The sequence below is a fragment of the Chelmon rostratus genome, chromosome 3, assembly GCF_017976325.1.
Source record: "Chelmon rostratus isolate fCheRos1 chromosome 3, fCheRos1.pri, whole genome shotgun sequence".
NCBI lineage: Eukaryota > Metazoa > Chordata > Actinopteri > Chaetodontiformes > Chaetodontidae > Chelmon > Chelmon rostratus.
Window position 1 is genome coordinate 31050479 of NC_055660.1, and position 24045 is coordinate 31074523.

At 42.4% G+C, this 24045-nt stretch overlaps 1 protein-coding gene across 5 annotated transcripts in view; it reads right to left on the reverse strand.

Annotated features, from left to right (window-relative positions):
• The window catches only part of LOC121627755 (glutamate receptor 2-like), a 155290-nt gene that overhangs the window by 114034 nt on the left and 17211 nt on the right, over positions 1-24045 (reverse strand). For 3 of the 5 annotated variants that reach the window (XM_041966799.1, XM_041966798.1, XM_041966797.1), the window contains exon 2: positions 14082-14222. In XM_041966799.1, the coding sequence (XP_041822733.1) occupies positions 14082-14222 (141 nt within the window). Of the gene's footprint in view, positions 1-14081; positions 14223-24045 lie in introns of those variants that run through there. The other 2 variants (XM_041966801.1, XM_041966800.1) reach the window with 1 other exon arrangement.

The window sequence follows — 24045 nt, forward strand, 5'->3', positions numbered from 1 at the left end:
TTTCACCCCGAAGTTCATCAACCTCCTCCACCAGCCCAGGACTTGACACACAGTGGGACGACAACTTTGAAATTCCATGGAGTACATTTCCTGAGGAATTGATGGATTCTTTGGAGAGGGGAAAAAGGCCAGGCCCAAGACTGAGGAGGCAAATGGTCCGGATTGTTGTGACTCAGATGATGGAAAAATGTCCTCGTGTCGGTAAAAAACATTCAACTGACATTGCAAAAAAATGGTGGCAAAATATCCCAGTTCTCTGCAAGATGTAATCGAGGGCGATATTGTTGGAACAGGCTACCATTCTCTTGTCAAACAGTTGCAAAACAGAATTGAAAATGTGAGGCGCACTTCAACACCCAAAATAAGAAAAAGAAAACATCTGGCTGATGACTCAGACACAGATGAGATCCCGTTAGAAGAGAGAGCAGCAATGCAGGACACTTATGGATGCATTAAATAGAATGTAAAGTTTCTGCCCCGTGAAGAAACTCAAGAGAGCCAGCAGCAAAAGATGGAAAAGCTTATGGTGATGTTCCAGTACTCTGATGCCAATCCAGAGGAGGTAAAATGTCTGACGAAGTCCACTTTTTACACACATCGTCAACATGTCAACCAGGGGAAAAATATCAAATACCTTAGAGAGGAGTGGCCGTTTTTGTTTGATGAACTTGGCATGTCAGTCCACTTCAAGGAACTCACTGGGATTGACCTCAAAGAGACATTCACACAAAATTTGGATTTGAAGGGGAAAAGGCTTCTCGACTGCATGACCACAGTTTGTGTCAGCAAGAGCAAGAAGTTCCTTCAGACTTACACAAGGCTTCAGAGGATGCTGGGACAGCAAAGTGGCTGCTCAGATGATGTGAAAGAGAAGGAGGAGTCCATGTTCTTCCATGTAGACCATACATGTCTGTTTCCCAACAGGTTGTTTTCCCAACGTGTTATATGATGCACGGGCACATGCGTGGTGACAGTCTATACAGCAGGGTGCATATTGCATGGTGTTGTGCGGGACGATTCTGAAATATAAATACATTATGTTGCTATCTCAACTAAATGCTCACTCACTCACTCACACACACACAAACACACACATACATACAGTCACAGTGTGTCAGTCAGGGAATGGAGAAAGTGTGTGAGAGATTCGATGGGTGTGGAATATGCAAATAGCTTGTGCACAAAGCTCCCCACAAATTGGCGACCACATTAGTATTACGACATTACCGAAATGTTAATCTGTTCAAGGTTCCAGAGGTACTGTTTTCGCGTTGTTAAATCTACAATGTGTATGATCGTAATTAAGGCACAATATGTAATTTTTTGTTTTAAAGTCTTAAAAGTGCACATGTAGCTTTTTCTGGTAGAGGGTCTGCCACCTGCTTGTTTCATGAAGATGTTCTTGCTTTGTATGGAATGTTCCACAGTATGGCATAAAACTTATCTGTCTTGCATTTATTCAATTAGAATGATTTTATTACAGAAAATACCTTTACAAACATGCATTCATACTGTGAGGGGGCTGGCCCCTCCACAGATCTGACCTGTAACCTGGCTTGTTGGCATCACCTCATTATCTCCATGGAGATAAGTAAGTTTTATGCCATACTGTGGAACATTCCATTCAAAGCAAGAACATCTGTATGGAGACAAGTAGAAGGCAGACCCTCCACCAGAAAAGTTACATGGTGTTCCATAAGTTAATATCGAAGCATGTAGATAAAATTTTGATTGAATTGGGTTGTTGTTTTGTACCTGGCACTTAAAGGATAACTTTCGTTTTTTTACAACCTGGACCTTATTTGTAGCATTAAATACGCCCATTTACTCACCCAGACAACTTTGGTGGCATTTGGAGTCATTTTGAAGAAATTAGCCCCAGAGGAGCGGCGCGTATATCTGTGTAATGCGAGTACTCGGGGCATCCATGCGCAGCCTCTATATAACGCATAATCTGCAGCGAAACTCGTTCATATTCCAATATTTTGCTATGATATGCTGGTGCTAATCCCCTCTGAGCCCGTGGTGGCATGTTATCAACATCCGGCGTCTCTAGACAACTACCTCTGATGTGGATGATGTCATTTCCAAACGCCACGTGCTGCAAGCAGCCAGCCACAACAAGGCTAACTCTGTGGTGGTGTGTTGTGGCTGGCTGCTCGCAGTGCGTGGCGTTCGGAAATGCTGTGAAAAGTTACACTCTGACTGATGTGTAATTTTCTGCCTGTGATATTGTGTGTTTTTGATTTTGCTGTGCTCTTATATTTATCAGGGTGTGGATGAGCACAGTGTCCCAGAGATGGACCGAGTGGACAGCCTGGCAGAGTATATGATGGGGCTGAGGACTGAAAGTGGACAAACACTGAGCAACCAACAGGCCATCAAAATCAAAGCTCTGCGGTAGATCCTTCTGTATGGCACCACCTGCGGCTGACAACAGGACGCTTCAGGTGTTGTAAAAAAGAAACCTGAATTTAAACCAGGTGTGGAGAGCATGACATGTTGTGTCTGAGCATCAACAGGATCCCCTGCCAAGTGGCCAGACTGTTTTGTTAGAGTCCAACTTTGTCAGACTCTGTAACATTAATAAGAGCCATAAAAAACAGGCAGTTAACCTCTGACGAGATGGACTCAGATTCTCAGAGACTACAGCAAGATCAGGCAGCTGGTCCTGGGTAATGGTACGGTCATGCACAGCACTACTCTGCACTTGTTTGATGTGAATCAGACAGTGGCACAACAAGCGACTGACGAGGCAGAAATGTAGTATTCTGCTGCAAGGAGTCCACCTGCCTGCTGCCTCTATTCCTGAACTCCAGAAAATACGAAGTTGCTGGAATGCTACTATACAAGCAATCCCAGAGAGAGGGGATACATGTGGAGCACTGGATCTTTCGAAACCCACAATCAAAGCTAACAAAGAAACAACTATTAGCCCAGTGTTCCAACATTCGTAATCAAAATCTACGATCACAACAATGCTACGACAAAGGGGAGCCAGTACGACAGGTCAACGGGGGGATGTCATCATCATCACCACAGCCAGAGATTTGGTACGAAGCCCCAACAGATACCAACAGCCTCAACACAAGAGCTGCGGACCTAGGAAAGGGAGATTGTGATCCAACTAGAGACCTGGAGCCCCAAATACCAAAGCTGAGTTGCCAGAACCTTCAGAAGATCTACTAGTGGATGTGAATGCCGCTCTGAAGACAATCCCCACAGGAACCATCACTGAGACCAACAAGCTGATACACAGTGCAGCAACAGTAATCATGGAGATGCAACAGCGACTAACAGCTCTGGCCACCTGGTTGAAGAGATACACCAAGGAGGAAGAGGTCAGGAGAATAAACAACAACTGGTCAGACCCACCAAGAGCTGAGGTAGAAAAATACTGGAAAGACATATGGGAAAGAGAGGCATCACACAACACCGATGCCCAATGGTTAGTAGACCTAAGAGCTGAACAAGAACAAGGACCAGTAACAAGAAAGAGTGTCGAACACCAGGCCCCGATATGATCCATATGTACTGGCTGAAGAAGCTAACTGCACTACATGAATGCCTAGCAGCACAGATGAACCAGCTGCTGAGGGATGGGACCCACCCAGAGTGGCGAACTCAGGGCAGGACAGCCCTAATCATGAAGGACCCCTCAGTCAGATCAACGAGAAGAGCGGCTACGGGTACCGATTCAGTAGTGGGGCAACAATCAGCCACCTGCTCTACATGGATGACATCAAGCTGTACGCCAGGAGCGAGCGAGAAATAGACTCACTGATCCACACCACCAGGATCTACAGTGATGACATAGGGATGTCATTCGGATTGGACAAGTGTGGCCGGATGGTCTCAAAGAGAGGCAAGGTGATCAGGACTGAGGGGATTGACCTACCAGAGGGCAACATAGGTAATATCCCAGACAGCTACAAGTACCTTGGCATCCCACAGGCTAATGGAAACCATGAAGAGGCCACATGAAGTCAACCACAGCCAAATACCTCCAGAGAGTAAGGCAAGGTCAGAGCAATCAACATGTACGCAATACCAGTCAGATACCCCGCTGGTATCATAAGCTGGCCAAAGGAGAAGATAGAAGCCACAGATATCAAGACTAGAAAGCTCCGCACCATGCACGGAGGATTCCACCCCAAGTCCAGCACCCTGAGGCTATACACTAAGCGGAAAGAGGGAGGCCGAGGGCTAGTGAACGTCAAGGCCAAAGTCCAGGATGAAACATCAAAAATTCGAGAATACATCGAAAAAATGGCCCCAATGGATGAGCTGCTAAGTGAATGTCTCAGGCAGAAGAACCCTGATAAGTGTGTAGAGGAGGAGGAGCAGACCACCTGGAGGGACAAGCCCTTACATGGCATGTACCACCATCAGATAGAGGAAGTGGCTGATATCAACAAATCCTACCAGTGGCTGGAAAACGCAGGACTGACAGACAGCACAGAGGCACTAACCATGGCAGCACAAGAACAAGCCATAAGCACAAGAGCCATAGAGGCCAGGATCTACCAGAGTAGATCAGACCCAAGATGCAGACTGAGCAGGATATAAGATGCTAGCTGGATCAGCATACATGGAGAGGCACAACCACTTGGCTGGGATAGTATACAGGAACATCTGCAACCAGTATGGAATAGAAGTACCCAAATCCCAATGGGCTATACCACAGAAAGTGGCTGAGAACAACAGAGGTCCGTTTCACAAAGCAGGTTCAACAAACTCTGAGTGTAACCCTGAACTCTGAGTTGATCTACTCTGAGATAGGAAACTCTGAGTTTTCGATTCCACAACAGCAGATTTGAGTTAGTTTGATTAACTCAGAGTAGGTTCACCTGGAGTTACGTGTGTGCACCACAACTATAAAAAGACAGCATCAATGGAACCCCGATTTGAGGAGTCACCATGGCAACGCGGAAGCGGAAGGCTGCGTACTTTACGCCACTCGAATTGGACATTTTAATGCGCTCATACTGCGAATATGAACACGTTTTTAGACGGAAGTCCAACACCGCTGCAGCAGGGAAGGAGAGGGAGACGGCGTGGGAGAACATTGCTGCTCGGGTCAATGCGTGAGTATAAATGTAGTTCTTTGAAATCACAATAATATTACAGGGCAAAACTGCTTGAATGGTTGCCTATTAATTTATTTCATTTAGGTGCAATCCCGCGGGCGAGAAGCGCACTTGGCAGCAGCTTAAAATGAAATATAAAAACATGGTTCAAACAGGTAAGACCTCGGCATGATCCAATGGAGGTAGCTACCTCATTTTGATCATGTTTTACATTGTAAAGTAAATATTAAGTGGCTCCCTTTCATTGTAAAATTGGTTATATTGTGTTCATATAATGTTTTGTTTTTTGTTAACGAATGAAATAAAATTTAAAAATGAAAAAAGTGTTCTCATCTATATCATGTTATGTTAAATAATTAAGCCTATATTTAAACTAACACAGACTTTTACTTAGCTAACAGAAAAAAGGCAGATGCACGAAGAACGGGTGGTGGCCTATCATCGTGGTCTGATAACTATCTCCCGACGAATATTTAATTCTCTGCGCAGTATCACTGCACCTTCATCCACGGGATCATGATCAAAAGACGTTAACATGCCATGTTAACGAAAAAAGTCACCACCTACTGTGCCTAATGGACTTCCCACTGACTGATATTTTTAATGATTTTTTTTTTAATAACAGACGGCAGAACTATGCCAAATCTCGTCTGCCGACTGAATGAATGAATGAGGAAATGAAATACGCTGTGTGGTTGAAAGAGGGCGGAGACACAGAGAAACTCGAGGTTCCTTGAGTAAAACCTGGTCCCGACCAGGTTAGGTTCATAGAGTCAATTACTGCGGTAACTGACTCAGAGTTTAACTTACCTCTGTCTGTGAAACAGGCTTGAGTTACCCCTCTTTCTCTGGTTTGACTTTCCTATGTGAAACGGAAAACTCAGAGTTTCCCTCATTTCAGGGTTAACATACTCTGAGTTTTCAGTAAACCTGCTTTGTGAAACGGACCTCAGGATGACACAGATACCACCCCACTGGGATGAGAAGGAGATTTTTAATGTTGCAGAATGACACGCCATCTTCTCTTACTTTTCTTTCCTGACATAACATGTACACTAGTTATCATTGTTGTTGCTGTCTACTAGCTACTAGTGTACCGATGCATCCTATGTCATTTTGTTCTGGAACTATGTCTGTATTAAGTATAAGTATTTCAGAAAGTAAAAACAAATGCTCAATTTTAAGCACACAGTGTAGCTCACTGTATGTGTGTACTGTAACAAGAATGGGAATGTTTCAGAACTTGTCTAAAAATCTTCAGTAAAAAATGAACTGTTGATAGTTAATTAGGCAGACTTCATTTTCCAAAATATAATCAATTAAAACAGATCATGCAGCTGCCCAGTCTAATTCACTGTATCCAAGGCAACAGTATAATTCCTGTTTCTTGAAACAGTTCATCTGTTCACACAAGTGAACACTTTTAAGGTGATGTTTTTCAAAATACTTTATTGAAAAAACAACCCCACTACTTGTTTTCAAGTGCCAAACACAAAGAAGTCTTCCTGGTCAAACAAATAAGACACATTAACGAGCAAAATCAAATTCAGTCTGTGGCCCATTATTTCCCATTTTTGACTTGAGCATAGAATTGATGTACGAAAAGGTCCATGTGCTGATCCTTTTGGCTGTTGCTACAGAAATGTGTGTCCACATATAAAAACAACTCCAATCATGCTGCGCTATCCAGCTGGATTGCATGCCGACAGGTCAAGCAAACACACAACTTTCACCCAGGAGGCCAAGGGTTCATGTCCCATTTAAACCAAAAGGCACCAATTTAGGCACCAAGTAGTTTTGGTGCCTAAATTGTGACTATTTTACAACATTAACCATATGATAAAAAGGCTTTCTGGCAGGAAGGCCTTGTATGTTGCTGGGATGAGAACATGTTGGATGAGTGGAGCAGCTGCTCTGGGTGTCTAATACTACTGTGGCTGGGCTTGCATCACGGTTAGGTGAAAGTTTGGTGCGTGCACAGTACCCTCTAACATCTGTATGAGATGCCAAGGGGCTTGACAAAGCATTGATATTTGACTCTCAGCATGCAATGTAGAACTGGTCAGCATGTGCAACCAGCCATATCAGATCACACAACCCAACTTGGATAGTGAGAGCAACCTGATACAATAGCACAGCTGTACAATTGAACAGCACTGACATCAGTGTCGGAGCTTATCAACACTACGGTTTAATAATTTATCCCCTGGGTCCGTTTAATACCTGGTTTCAGGAACATGCCTCTGCCTCATACATGCTGTTCTTCCCTTCCTCCTTCCCAGCGTTGTGCCTGAGTCAAAATGTTTGCAATAAAAACATTATAAAAGGCAGTAGAAATCATATCAAAACCAAGGGACTACAGGGATTGCAGAGATTATACTGTATCTCATCTGGCTTTGGGATGCCTCTGGATCCCCCAGAGGACCTGGAAGACATTCCTGGGGAGAGGGACATCTGGACTACTTTGATTAACCAGCTGTCACGAAGATCTGGCCCCAGAGAAGCACCAGAAAATGAACAATGGCTAGATGGATGAAAGGGTGAATGGATGAACAGATGGATGTTTATCATATATGTTATCAAATGGATCAAATATTTGCTGTAATGTTAGGATGTGTGCTTTTTTACTCAAACTCAGTGTGTGTCTACTGCTATGTTTACCTGCACTACTTCAATGACCTTGCTCTTTACTTGAGAAATAAAAAGTCTAATTTTGTCACTCTGGGTATAATATTGCATTCATGTGCTTTATAGACGACACTAATGCATATATTGATATTGCCTGCTCACTAAATAAGGTCACGTTTTGACCTGGCATTCTGATATGAGCATGACTCAACAATGAACAATAATCCTTTGGAATTGACTGAACAATATCATTCAGTTACAACCAGTGTTGTGCTAGTTAGTGAAAAATTGTTTTTACTGTTCCTAGTTACCTCATTAAAAACTAAATAAATTACTTCACTGATTACTTCCACTGTGATGTTACTTTTTTAGTTTTTGAATGTCTACTTTCTGATGCTGTCATTGGTAGTACGGCTCTGAAATGACCATTCCATATCTAGATAATGCTAACTATCATAATAAAGCACATTTTTATGTACTCAATAACTAAACAATTTATGTAAAATTACCACATGTAAGGCCTGTTTCTTATTATATTTTGAATTATACACTCAATAAATAAAAGGTACTTACTCAAATAAGTAAAGTAAATTTATTATTTTTCTCCTTTTATTTAGGACCTTCGTGCAAATTTTCTTCAATTGTACAACAAAATACAAAGCATTAAGGAATAAACTGGTTTATTTTTTTAACCATGACCTGTATTTTACTACTGTGTTTTGGAGGTCTACTCCACTATGTGTCATTCCATTCCATTATCAATGACAGCATTTGTCTACTATAAATATGAACGTAACTAGTCCATTTGAATTTCAGAAAGTGTATTACTCAATTTGAAAAAAATAAGCAGTTAGTTGCAGCTTGTTATACTTGTCTCAGATTAGTACTCAGGTCTGCTTTCAGTCTGTTTTCAATAACTGCTGTTTAATTTTTGACATTCCATCTAGGATGGCAGCAGAAACAGCTTAGACTATACCACCTGCGACCACTCCTCTTGTTTATTGACCAATGTTAATATTGTTACTGTATCCTACTTTGAAGGTCATTACGGTGTGATCAAAACAGGAATTTGTGTTGGGGGAATTTAATCCACTGCATGTGCAAATTAGTGGAAATCATGAAATGAATACTAATGTTTCCATGAAATTCCATGAGAGAACTGCTCTATTTGCTCAAGAATTAATTATTTTATTGTGGTGGACTAATTTCAAATGTGCAGGAGAGGTGTTTGCTTATTTTAAAGGCTTCATAACTCATTTTTTGTCACATAACCAGTGATTTGGTTATAAAGTGAAGTACTTTACTATTAAGAAAAGTGATTGTTATACTGTACAAATTTTATGTGCGGTCACATAATTATGTTAAAATATTTGGTGTTTTCACAGGGACAGTAACTGGAGTGTAATTACTGAAAATCATTTGCGATGTGTTCTACCACTGTGCTAGTGCCAAAAGCAATTCAATTGCAGCTACACTTTGTGTTTAGTGCTAAATACCAAATGGCAGCATGCTAACATGCTAAACAAAATTGGTGAACTGTTTAAACGATACACCCGCTAATAACATTGTTACATGATACCATGCCAACGTCAACATTTAGCTCAGCTAAACAGCTTCACAAAACTGCAAACATGGCTGTAGACTATTACAGCTGTAGATTTTTTGGCTCTATTTTTGTGAGCTGCATTGACATGGCCCAACTCACAGTCAACTGTGCCCTGCTCAGTGGCCCAGTGGCCTGCCAATGCACTGTTCTGGCAAGTCGCTCCTTAAAAATGTGGAGCACCAAATGACACTTTTATTCAAAAAACTGACTTGGGAGAAATACAATTAAATAAGGCACATCCTGTCTCAAAGCAATGCAGAAAAACTAGTCCACACATTTGTTACTTCCAGGCTTGATTCTTGCAATTCCTTATAATCAGGCTGCCCAAATAAATTGCAGAACACTGCAGCGTGCATGTGTTCTGACAAAAACTGTCAAAAGATCTCTCTCATATTGGCATTTCTACATTGGCTCCCTGTAAAATTCAGGAGAAAATCTTTAATCCTTCTCCTTTCCTATCAAGCCTTCAATTGTCAGGCACCATGATATGTTAATGAGTTCATAGTACCCTATTACTAAACTGGAACACTGTGTTCCCAGAATGCAGGCTTATTTATGGTTCCTAAAGTATGCAAAAGGGGAACTGGTGCCACTGCCTTCAGCTATCAAGCAACTCTCCTGTGGAACATCTTCCAGTCTTGATCAGGGGGGCCAGACAACTTCGCTACATTTAAGAGACACACTTATAGTTGGGGCTGGCTCAGACTTGCCTTGGACAGGACCCCAATTATGCAGCCATGGGCTTAAATTGTCTCCCTCCCAATCTGTACGCTGTCTCATTAATGCATGTTATAAACTTGGCTTCTTCCCGAGAGTCCTTGTGTTTTCTTGCCATCCATTTTGCTGAGACTGGTTTGTGGATCATAGCTTCGCCAACTGCCATGGACCTACTTGACTGCTACTGTTATTTTATTTCTTATATTTCTATTACTCTTAACATATGCATATTATTGTTATAATGTATATATTGTTAAATATTAACACACCTTACCATTCCAGTAACAATTAGCCAAAAACGCAGATCCAAGACATACCCAAGTAAATACCCAGTAGCTCTTCTTCAATCATTTAGAGTGCCACATCCGACACACAGTCGTGAGGCCTTACATACTGCAGGCTGTTGGTGAGGTAGTTGCAGTCAGGTGACAGATGAGCCGACCAGACCATATAATGATCTGGTTCAGTGAGTTCCTTTCTTTTACAGGCAGGTTTCCAAACCATGACACAAGTGAAAAAGTTAAAACCGACTCAATAAAAGCACGATAAACACGTGTCATCATGGTCCTATCAATGTGGAACCGGGACAACTTCCGCAGACAGAATAACCGCTGGTGTCCCTTCCTGCTCACAGCTTCACAGTTTAATTTAAAATTCAAAGTGGAGTCAATGATAGTCCCAAGATTGAACTTGCTCAGTGGCTTGTCCCTTGATTGTGATGAGTTCAGGTGTTTTGGCATTTTTCCTAAAATCAATGGCCATGTCTTTTGTTTTACCTTCATTTAAATGTAGGTGTGAGTCATGGCATATTGCCATATTCAGAATTGCATTGGCTATTTGAAGTGACAGTTGTTCAACTCAGACTTTTAATGGCTCCTCTGGTTTGCTGGACTCCATATGCCAGATCTTGATTGGTCCACTGAGGTGTCATTTGAAACCTGAGACTCCAAAGAGTAAGTGGAGGTAAGATAGTTCCCTACTGCATAAGTTTAGGGAAGTTTTGACTGGGAAAACAAGACAAGACAACAAGACAAGCGAAAGACGAGCACATAGGCTGCCATTTTGAAAGGAGAAAACTGTCATGAGACAACTTTTGTTGTGATTTGGTGCTATATAAATACATTGAATTGAAATTGAATTGATTGGACTAACCCCCGGCAAGCTTGCTTGAGCTGGAGATATTGTTTAATTGCAACACGATTACTTTAGGGAGAGCAATAGTCTTTCCTTCTCTGAATAACTTGAATAACTGAAAGATAGCTGCACTGAGCTGTCATAGGACCCTGCAAGACACACTCATACAATCATGGTGCTACCAAGATTGTATGTATGCCAATGGAAAGGCATCATTCTCCTGCCACTGGGGTGCGCGGCGAGTCATCAAGATACCAAGCCAGGGCAGTCAAGGAAATGACCTGAGTGCCCCCCAGGGAAATACCAGTTCACCATCAAAGTAGAGTCCCTTGTTTTGTTACTTGCTTAATTAAAGTCCATAACTAAGAGCTCCTTTCATATAAGTGTTGTACAAAATGTTCTTTTTGTTTTAAAATTTAACCTGTTCCATGCAGGAATTCTTGATTGTAACTCTTCCTCGAAATATGATCCACATTATCTAAGGTGAGCATTTTGTGTTTGTGAAGTAAATGAGGTAGTCACAGTATGTATCTTTGTAGAGGGTGTAAAACAATAGTGTAAAGTCCAGGCATTCATTGCTATCACAATCCACTGCACTGCCCTTAAATAGCAGACCTTTGAGCCTCAGGCCATGATTACATCATGCTCTGATGAAGGCTCAGTATACTGCATGCATGGAGTCCTCATTCTCACTGCTTGCACTCTTTGCTCTGTAACTGATTATGGAGCATAATATGATTCTACAGTACCCTGAACTGAGCTGAACTGAATGAATTTTCTTGGGGTATTTAATCTCATCAAATTCATATCAAAGGTCTGTGACCTTGGTCCATTTCACTAAAACTTCCAAAACACATGCGTGTAGTTAACTATTGTATATAAGCATCTGAGAATTAATGCAATGTGCTCTACTTATGTTGAGTAAGGACATGCCATAGACACTAAATGACCTAGTCCCAGCCAAACTTTTCAGTTTTTCTGATCTTGCTCCTACACTTTTGATCAACCTTCACAAATTTTTATTATTTTAACTAATTTCTCAGGATACAAAACATGAATGACCCAGACTCACAACCCTTATGCTACTGTGGCTATGTACCTTAGACCAACATAAACACTCTCCTGTGTGTGTGGAGAGAGAAAACAATTTCTCTTGCACATACTGCAAAGAGATAATTTGACTTGAGACTTATATAAGCAGTGACACATGTTAGATCTAGTAAAGAGAGTGGCCTGATTCTGGACCACTTCCTACACCAAATTAATTAAATAGGTCTGGTGTCATTTAAATAATCAGAGATTTGTAAGGGATGTCCTTTGATGGTAACTACAGTAATTTAGTTATTATGCAGGTGAAACAATCATACAATCTATTTTTTAAGAAAACGATTACTAACATTCCCACTGCTAATATAAAAATCCATCTTTACATAAATAATCAATATTTTCTGCCCAGTAAAGTACAGGATGTTTCCTCAGAGATTATACTCCCTTTCTATCCTGTCAGCTAATTTACTCAGAAGAATAAGTCTGACATCCCTGTGGACTGATTTATTTTGGCATTGTCTTTATGCAGCACTTAGATTCATAATTGACAACATAGTCCCTGACTTTGCTATGTTTAGAAAATTCACTATTTGGTTTCTTCAATTTTGATATAAATAGGTGAAAAGAAACAAGTAAGAGGAAATCTATATTTGTCATAATAATAATGACAAAAAACATGTCCACAAATCTAAACTTACAAATTCAAAAACCCTTACTCATTAATGACATCAACATTTGACATTTAAACAACCTCAGACCCAATCACGATACTATCACCTGTTACCAATTAACCTGCTTACCTGTGAAATGTTCGAAACAAGTGTTTTTTGAGCATTCCACCACTTCCCCAGTCTTTTGTTGCCTCTTTTCTAACTTTTCTGTGTTGCAGGCAGCAAATTCAGAATATGCATATATTTACAAAAACCAATTAAGTTGGTGAGGTAAAATATTAAATATATTGTATTTGTACAAATAACAATAATAAATGGATTTATTATTATTATTTATTTATTTCCAAGAGCATTATTTTGGGCTTTTCTGTCTTACTGACCAGTAAAAGCACTTTGCAATATAAGTCAGCTTTTACCCATTCAGACACACATTCCTACACTGGTGGCAGCAGCTACCATGCAAGGTGTCACCTGTTCATCAGGAGCAATTGGAATTCACACAAGCAATTTAGGGTTCAGTATCTTGCCCAAGGATACTTTGACATGTAGACTGTAAGGGCCAGGGATCAAACCACCAGCCTACTGATTACTGGATGACAGCCACCGAACGGTGAAAAGTAATGGTCAGTGGCCACTGCAACTGAGAAGCTGGTACCTTAATCTTGTACACAGCTCTTTGGTAGTGAAAAAGAGAGTCAGCGCAAATCAAATATATGTATTTAACCTACATGGATGTCTTGACTCAAAGTCATTCTTACAGCTAAGCCAAAATAATTTTTCACACTCCAATTTTCAATTGTGCAATTGCTGCAGTGAACTGCAAATTCAATTGCAGTGAAGTGATGCACTGGAAAGCCCTTTGTCATAAAGGAGAGCACACACAGCTGAACACAGTAAAAAATAGGTCGGCCTTTGATTGGCTCTAGCTGATACCGCACCATTAAAAATAGGACAGAATCAGTCCTCAAACCAAGCCAGTGGGCTTGAAGCTAAGAGCCACGAACAGGATAAAAAATTCAGAATATTAAGACATGGACTAGCACATTGGTTTGGGTCTTATCACGAAATTTGTTAATGATGAGAAAAATACAGAAAACCACCAGATATTGCCTCAAAAATACTAATACTAAAGAACGGTAGCAGTTTATCTAACTGTCTTCAGAATAACTAAAGAATACAGATACTTACAGCAGTTAGTGACAGCAAAGCTGTTGGCCACCTCCAGGTTATCTATGTGTGGTGTCAGTCTGAAATCTGCCATCCCAAACTGGACCATGCCAATTCTGAATGCACTGTACTCCTGATCCGCACCCCTGGGAAATAAACCGCCTGAGACAGACAGACAGGACCATGGTCAGAAAGACAAGAAGACAGAAAAACAAAAGGAGGAATAGAAGAATTATATTTATACAAAATATATCAGAGAAACAAAAACACAGTTTCTATTAAGAGGCAGTAAATCAAAAATAAAGTCATCATACTTTTTTAGTACAGTTTTTCAAGAAATGCCAGGGCTGTGATGATAACTGAATGACCACAATACTGCTGTCATGTGACAACATTTGCTTGTGAAAGTTACAGGAGTGCATATGGTGTGTAATATAAAACATAACAAACACAATAATCAATAGTTATCATCATCAACTGTCTTCCATCATATGTTCAAGAGCTTCTGAAGAAAAAAAACATTTAGGTTGCTCATCAGCTTTGCACATGGGGAGCGAGGGACCATTTATTTAACATATGGGGGATTTCTTCTGTGTGTGTCCCATTATCTTTAAATTTTTCTATGCATATAGTAAATAGTTGGATAGATTTTGTTAGCGGGACTATACATTGCTGCTATCACAGTGTAATGCTTCCTGTCGCTCATTCTGCTCTGCTTGCCACAATATTGCTCTAAATTGTCAGGCACTATCTTGTGGCACTTACTTGTGGTTCCTAAAGTCTCAAAAGCCTTTAGCTATCAAGCTCCTCTCCTGGAATCACCTTCCAGTCTCTGTCAGCAACAGACTGCTGCACCCATCTGCAATAAGGACCGCTACCCCAGGTCCTTCATACGAACAGGTGTGAGGGTGTTCAATTCCACCATTGCTTAATGTAGCACTCAGACTGTTTTTGCACTAATGTGTGATTTATGTTTACTTCAGCCTGCTATCACATAAATAAAATACGTTCTCTTTAAGTACTCAACCTATGCATATATACTTTTATTCTTTTATTTATTCACACACACACACACATATATATATATATATATATATATATATATATATATATATATATATATATTACTGTGCACTAGAGAAAACGCTGTACTTAATTTATCAGTACCCACCAAGTGCATTTTCAAACTGTGACAACTGTGAAATTCTCCTCAAATTTTTGGCAGTATATTTTTTATGGCATGATATATTTTTTTATAGTTCTTTGTATAAAACATATATATACATATATGTATACTTTATACTTTATACTATTATGTATGTTGTGAAATGTTTGGTTAAAAAACATATAAATAATTGATATTATGGTGAATTAATGTTTACTTTAAAATTAGCTAAAAGAGAGATAAAAATATATACTTCAAGTTAAAAACCTGCCAGTTACATTATTTGCAGTGACAGTAAGAATTACACAGTTAAATATTCTGAACACTATTTCCTGATAGCAGTCCATTAATTGCTGGAAATGATTTGACAGGAAGTGCTTTTATTTTGAAGTGAAACAGAGTTAGCTGTGTGTTTTCTTCCTGCTAGTTGAATTGTTAGTTGAGACGAGTATTGATGAGATGCAACATGGCTGCCATGCCTTTTGTTTACTGTTGTATTGCAGCATTTTAAGCAGTAAATGTTCAAACTGAAGAGAAAGCGTTCTGGTCGTCATTACAAAGCTCTCACTACCCTACATTTTGGTGCCGAAACCCGGGATTCAAGACTGTGAGGGACTTTGAACCGTCGAAGTTAGGAGCTAATGGTGGCTAATGCTAACCGCGGAGATGAGAAAGAAACGGGCAACAATTCGCACTTCGACGAGAAAGCTGTTGACTCGTATTGAAGAGGAGGTGAGCAAAGATGAGCCCGACTGTGATAAACTCTGTGAAATGCTGTCAGTTTTGATGACAAAAGAAGAAAGTTTGACAGATTTAGACAAAGGCATTGAAGATGAGACTCCAATCAAGGTCTTGGAGCCGGAGATTGCAAGTACACAGGAGCAAGGCGTGCAAGGCTCACTCAAAGAGACTTATACAGAAGACGCTGGAATCTGTGAACGTGCGGGTGAGCAATGGAAGTGAAACTTAATTCAGATCACTAAATTCACAGACTGCTAAACTGCCCAAGCTTGTTATTGAAAAATACAGTGGAGAAGTAAGCCAGTGGCAGGAATTCTGGTCCCAGTATGAAACCTGTCACACCCCGGTGAGGTCTGTCTTGTCATGGGGTTTTTGTCTTGTCATTTCCTGTTTTATTTTGAAGGCCTAACTCTCCTCTCGTTTCAGAGCACTTGCCCTTCCTCATGTGTCCCGTGAGTCCGCCCTGAATACCTATTGTCTCCACCTGTTCCTGATTACCCTCCACGTGTTAAATAGTCTGCGTCTCCCTTGTCTTGTGCCAGTGTGTCTTTGTCCGTCAGCGAATCACCCGAGCCTGTCTTTTCCCTTGCCCGTACCACAGCCACAGTTATTGATCGTAAGCTCTTGTTTCCTCTTTGTGAGTGTTGTTTGTTGTAATTTTGATAACTAAGGTTTTTTGGTTTATTTCTCTGTATCTTCTTAGCTGATTTGTTTTCCTCTTCATAGAGTGATTTTCTGTTGGATTAGTTTTGTTTCTTAGGTACTTGTTCCTCCATTATTTCGGAGTTGATTTTGAGTTCTGTGTTTTCTTTATTAAGTCTTGTTCAGCCATTTCAGTTTTCATAGCTGTTTGAGTTTGCCTCCTTCGGGAGTGTTTTTTGTTTCTAGTTTTCTTAGCCATAGAGTTCTTTTGATATTCCTCTTAGTGAGCGTTTTCTGTTCTTTGTTATTTTTTCTTATTATAGATATTATTGTAGATATAGCCTTTTGCCTAGATTAATTTCATAGCCTGTTTGTTTAACACTTCGGGAACTGGTTCTCGAGTGTTCTATAAAATACTGTGTGTACTGATCTCTGCGTCTGAGTCCTCTTCTGAGTCCTGGCCTGACAGTACACACTGGCCAGCATGGACTCAGCAGAGACCAGCCAGCTCACCGCCGCGGTCCATGCCCAGGAATCTCGCCTTTCCCGTCAGGAAGACTTCCAGGCAGCCATGGCGTCACAGTTAGGTCAGTTGTCGTCTCAAGTCCAGGATCTGATTGATCACTTCCATCAACCTACCAGAACCATGGCAGCACCACAGCCCTCCCCGACACCGGTCCCGAGTTTCTCCGGCACCGGAGTCGGACCCAAGCTCGCTCCACCGGAACGCTACTCTGGAGAACCGGGTCGCATTCATGATCTCCCACCTGACCGGTCGAGCGAGGGCTTGGGCTACCGCAGAGTGGGATCGAGAATCACCATTCTGTTCCTCCCTAAAAGACTTTAAGGAGGCTTTGACAAGGACTTTTGACCCGGTGACAACCAGCCGGGAGAAGGCTCAAGAGCTGAGCGGCTTCAAACAAGGCCACAGCTCCGTCAGCGACTACGCCATCCACTTCCGCACTCTGGCAGCGGAGAGTGGGTGGAACTCCACAGCACTATACGACGTGTTCCTGAAGGGACTCTCCACCTCCCTCCAGGAGATGTTGGTTCCCTTGGACCTCCCCCCGGACCTCGACTCGCTGATAGCCCTGGCTAACCGAACCGAAAACAGGATCCACGAACTCAAGCAACACTGAGGCAGCCGGACGCTGGAGGAAAGAGGCTCTCGTGCTCTTAATCCTACACGGCTGGAATTCCGTCACCCGTCCCCAGACCCGTCCCAGCACTCGGGTACAGAGGGAAGATCCGAACCAATGCAACTGGGTCGAACTTGGCTGACACCCGAGGAACGCCGACGCAGACTAACCGAGGGACGGTGCTTCTACTGCGGAGAGACGGGTCACCTCATTGCCTAATGCCCGGCCAAAAGAAGAACCAAGCCGGTGACTTCAACCCCCCTGGCAGTTGCTGCACCACGAATCTTCATGCCGGTTCAGGTAAGACACAATACCATTACCACACACCTGAACGCACTCATTGACTCAGGGGCAGACGAAAGTCTGATGACGTGGGACTTGGCAGCTAAGTTGGGGCTCAAAACTGAGCTTCTGATTACCCCAGTGCGAGCTTGCACTTTGGACGGTAAGGAGCTGTTCGTCATCACCCATACCACTGAGCCCCTGGAAACCTATGTCCAGGGTCACAAGGAAACAATGAACTTTTTCTTGTTTCACTCTCCCTCACAGACTTTGATCCTGGGTTATCCCCGGTTTCGGGAAAACAATCCCCTCATAAACTGGAAAACTGGAACTATTATGGGATGGGGGGGTGAATGTATTAATCACTGTAAGTCCCATCAGAACCAAGCTGAGAATGTGTCTACGATTAATCATGTCTCTCTTAATGTTACCACAGACACCGAGACCAACCTGACCTCCATACCTGCTTGTTACCACCACCTCAAGGAGGTTTTTAGCAAGGACAAAGCCCTGTCTCTACCCCCTCACAGACCCTACGACTGTGCCATAGACCTGCTCCCGGGATCTACTATACCCAAGGGCCGGCTTTATTCGGTTTCCGGACCGGAGAGGGCGGCTATGACGGATTACATCCAAACCTCTCTCAAAGCAGGGCTGATACGCCCCTCCTCCTCTCCGGCCGGAGCAGGGTTCTTCTTCGTGGGTAAGAAAGACGGGTCGCTTCACCCATGCATTGACTATAGTCCGCTTAACGCCATTACTGTAAAGAACCATTATCCCCTTCCCCTCATGTCGTCAGTATTTGACCAGCTTCAGCAGGCCTGAATATTCACCAAACTCGATCTCAGAAACGCCTACCATCTGGTTAGACTCAGGGAAGGGGATGAGTGGAAGACAGGGTTTAACACCCCCAGCGGACATTACGAATATCTAGTCATGCCATTCGGACTAAAGCATGATCAAGCCATGATTAACGATGTACTAAGGGAGTTCATAGATCAATTTGTGTACGTTTACTTAGACGACATACTGATCTACTCTCCCGACCTAGAGACACACCAGAGACACGTAGCAGCCGTGCTTAAGCGTCTATTGGATAATAGATTGTATGTCAAGGCAGAAAAAAGTGAGTTCCATGTCGAAACCATCTCCTTCCTGAGCTTCATCGTAGCCCCTGGAAGAGTGCAAATGGACCCGGCTAAAGTTAGCGCTGTGGCCGAATGGCCCACTCCCTATAGCCGCCGCAAGGTTCAGCAATTCCTACGTTTTGCTAACTTTTACAGACGGTTTATCAGAGGCTTCAGCACAATAGCTTCTCCTTTGCATGCCCTTACCTCCTCCAAGGTCCGTTTTGCCTGGTAACCCGAAGCTGAGAAGGCTTTTCAGAAGCTCAAAGCCAGCTTCACCACAGCACCCATTCTCATCCTGCCTGATCCACAGCGACAATTTGTGGTGGAAGTGGACGCTTCCAATGAAGGCATCGGTGCCATCCTCTCCCAGTATGCTGAACGGGATGGCAAGCTGCATCTGTGCGCCTTTCTGTCACGACAGCTGTCTAAGGCGGAACGAAACTATGACGTGGGTAACAGGGAACTTCTGGCGGTCAAGGTGGCGCTGGAGAAGTGGAGGCACTGGTTGGAGGGGGCTGAGCACCCATTCCTGGTTTGGACTAATCACAGAAATCTAGAATACATCCGTCACGCAAAAAGATTAAACTCACGCCAGGCCAGGTGGGCGCTATTCTTTAACCGATTCTCATTCTCTCTTTCTTACAGGCCGGGGTCCAAGAACGGAAAGCCGGACGCCCTGTCCCGACTCTACGACCCTGAGCAGGTGGCCAAGGAACCAGAACCCATCCTTCCACGAACCTCTGTGGTTGGAGTGGTAACTTGGCAAATAGAAAACGAGGTCAAGCGAGCTAATGGAGTGACCCTGCCACCTAGTGGGTGCCCTGAAAATCGTTTATTTGTCCCGGTTAATCTGCGCCCACAGGTGATCCACTGGGCTCACTCCTCGCTGCTATCGTGTCATCCGGGGGTGAAACGAACTATGTTCGCCATCGCCCGGAGGTTCTGGTGGCCATCCATGGAGCCGGAGGTCCGGGAGTACGTAGAGGCTTGCTCAGTCTGCGCCCGAAACAAGCCGTCCTCTGGGTCACGCATGGGGTTGTTACAACCTCTGCCCATTCCCTCCAGACCGTGGTCCGACATATCTATGGATTTCGTCACGGGGCTCCCGGTCTCTCAAGGTAACACCACAGTCCTCACTGTGGTAGACAGATTTTCTAAAATGACTAGATTTATTGCCTTACCAAAGTTACCTTTTGCTAAAGAATCTGCAGAAATCATGATTGATCATGTATTTAAAATCCACGGATTCCCCAAAGATATAGTTTCAGACCGGGGGCCCCAATTTGTGTCGCGATTCTGGGGGGAATTCTGCCGTCTCATTGGGGCCAAAGCTAGCCTGACTTCAGGCTATCATCCAGAGGCGAATGGCCAGACTGAGCGTCTCAACCAGCAGCTGGAAACCGGACTCCGGTGCCTGGTGTCCCAGAATCCCTCTACATGGAGCAAACACCTGGTCTGGGTCGAGTATGCTCATAATTCATTACCCACTTCAGCCACCGGTTTTTCCCCTTTCAAATGTGTTTATGGTTATGACCCTCCAGTCTTTCCAGATCAGGAACCAGAGGTCTCAGTTCCCTCCGCCCACGCCGTGATTCGCAGGTGCCGACGCATCTGGGCTGCTGCCCAGCAGGTCCTCGTCCGCCAAGGGGACCGGGTCAAAGTAGCCGCTGACCGCAAGCGTCGACCAGCACCCGCATACCAACCGGGCCAGAAGGTCTGGCTCTCGGCCAAGAATCTCCGCCTTCGGGTGCCGTCACAGAAACTGGCACCGAGATTTGTGGGACCGTTCCCGGTCACCAAAGCCGTTGGTCCTGCTGCGGTCCGCCTCCGCCTCCCCCGCTCTCTTCGGGTCCACCCCACCTTCCATGTGAGCCAAGTCAAACCTGTCAAGGAAAGCGCCATGGTCCCTGCCCCCCCACCCCCTCCTCCTCCGGAGATGGTAGACAGGGGCCCGGTCTACAAAGTCAAGCGCTTACTGGCCGTGCGCAACAGAGGCAGGGGCAAGCAGTACTTGGTGGACTGGGTGGGTTACGGTCCAGAAGAGAGGCAATGGGTTCCATCACGTTTCATCATCGACAAGTCCCTCATCAGAGACTTTAATCGGGACCATCCTGAGCAGCCTGGACCGTCTGGTAGCCGGTCCTAGAGGGGGGGGTAATGTCACACCGCGGTGAGGTTTGTCTTGTCATTGGTTTTTTGTCTTGTTATTTCCTGTTTTATTTTGAAGGCCTAACTCTCCTCTCGTTTCAGAGCACTTGCCCTTCCTCATGTGTCCCGTGTGTCCGCCCTGATTACCTATTGTCTCCACCTGTTCCTGATTACCCTCCACGTGTTAAATAGTCTGCGTCTCCCTTGTCTTGTGCCAGTGTGTCTTTGTCCGTCGAGCAAATCACCCGAGCCTGTCATCTCCCTTGCCCGTACCACAGCCACAGATATTGTTGTAAGCTCTTGTTTCCTCTTCGTGAGTGTTTTGTGTTGTAACTTTCATAACTTAGGTTTTTTTTATTTATTTATGTAAGATTCTAGTTAGCCAAATTATTTACCTCTTTTGAAGAGTGATTTCTGTTGTGATAGTTTTGTCTTTTTGTTTCCTGTTCCTCCATTATTTTCGGAGTAGATTTTGAGTTCTTTGTTTTCCCTACCTAGTCTTGTTTAGTCATAGCTGTTTGAGTTTCCTCCTTTGGGAGCGTTTTTTGTTTCTAGTATTCATAGTCGTAGAGTTCCTTAGTTATTCCTCTTAGTGAGCGTTTTCTGTTCTTTGTTATTTTTCTTATTATAGATATTTATTAGATATAGCATTTTGCCTAGATTAATTTTATAGCCGGTTTGTTTAACACTTCGCGAATTGGTTCCAGAGTGTTCAATAAACTTCTGTGTGTACTGATCTCTGCGTCTGAGTCCTCTTCTGAGTCCCGGCCTGACACTGTAGATCTAATCAAGCAGTAATCTAATCTCTCTAATACATTCTTTTCAAGTATATAATATTATGTAGTCATATTCATATTCTGTATGACAACATAAAGCAGGAACACAATGGTAAATGGACTATTTATATAGTACTTTTCTAGTCTGATGTTCCACTCAAGTGTATAATGACATGTTTTCCATCAGTTGTGAAATGCAACACCCACTTCTCACTCCATATAGGGCATTTGTTCGAAAAGCACATCAGAAGAAAAAAAAAGAAAAATCACAACTGAGAGACAAAGGCACATCAATGGACTTTTAATGGACAGAAGTAAAAACTTTCAAGCATTCAAGTAAAATAAGTAATGTAAACCACTGTCAGTTTACGGCATAAAAAATAGTGCAGAGCTGTGTCAGGGCACATAAAAAGTTATTTAAAAAAGCTCACATTGCACAGAGAATATAAACGTGTCCATAGAGCTTCAGTGTTATGCAACACACATGAACAAAATCCTTACATTATCCTCTCCTATTCACCTGTATCCTTTGTTAAAACAAACAAAAAGAACATGTGTTCACAATTGCCTAGGTCATGACAGTTCTGTTAAACATAAAGTAGTTTTTGAGCAGGAGCTTTCTTCCTTGAACCATGAAAGGAATCTCTTCCCTCTGAAAATGTTTTTCTTCAGTTCACATTTTTTGGGACTCTTGTATCTTCTCCAGGAAGGACTGTTGAATTGACCAAGTGCACATAGCTTTGGCGCAACTTAGTGAGGTTGGTGTGAGTCCTACAAATGAAATATTAGTGAGTGTGAAATTAGTTTTCCATATTCATACAAAATATAAAATAAAGTATTTTCCACAAACTGGCTAAACCAAAACCAACTGAAATGGATTATATGTCATATATCATTTCAAATATGTCATAAAACTTCATTGAATATGGAACAGGATAAATTAATTTCCAAAGAAACTAGTCTAATTCTAATTTTCATTATTTTCATGCACCTCTTTCTTTCTTTGAACTGGACACACCATTTTTTGTGGCTGGAAGACACATTTCTTCCCTGCTTGGATATGCTGCACCCAAGAATAAAGAACTATTACAAGCTGGGTAGTATATTTGTAGGCAGTGTTCCTAGCTACATACAGCAGAGCTAATTGATGACTCAAAGCTAATTCGTTCCTTGTGTCTCCTAATCTATAAAGAGCAGGCAAACCTGTTTTCCATATTATGTCCCCTTGAACACAAAACTGGCTTACTTACATATGCTTGGTGGTCTGTTGCTCTTTAGAGGTATTGTCCTCTGTCTCTGTTGAGATCTGAAATCGTCATTGTCTGACAGTTATAGCTGGTTGTGGCAGCCATCTGAAAAATAACTAAAATGGTTGGCTACAAAAAACACACACATACACTTATAACTATTGACATTAACTCTACCCTAATGTAAATATCACAATAATGTTGCTTGACTTTGTGGTTAATTTAATGTTACATTTATCAAAAATTCATCAGCACCTTTAACATTACGAAGGATAAAATAGAAAGCAATTTCCCATCATGTTTATTCAGCTAATGATAGCTAATGTTGTATTGGTTGTGTTAGCTGTAAAGATGGCATACACAAGTAACAACAGGAGTCTCAGTAGTGTTATCCCCCAACTCAACATCCCCGCAAGTCATGTTCACTAATCATCACACTTCCATTAGGTCATCCATAATACTGTAACATTGGAAACTGGTTGGGTCTTAACCATATGTATGTGTGTGTGTGTGTGTGTGTATAAAGTTGGAAATAAACAAGAAAAATAAATTAAACAAAATCTATTCATAAAAACTACAAACAAAACATTTTTAAAAAGCTGAAAAAACAAAGGACCCAACAACAAAGTCCATAGATTGCAAAGTAAAAGATTAGCATTCATTTGAAACTTTTTGGAAAAATGTATATACACAACCAAAAATAGATGGAAGCTTT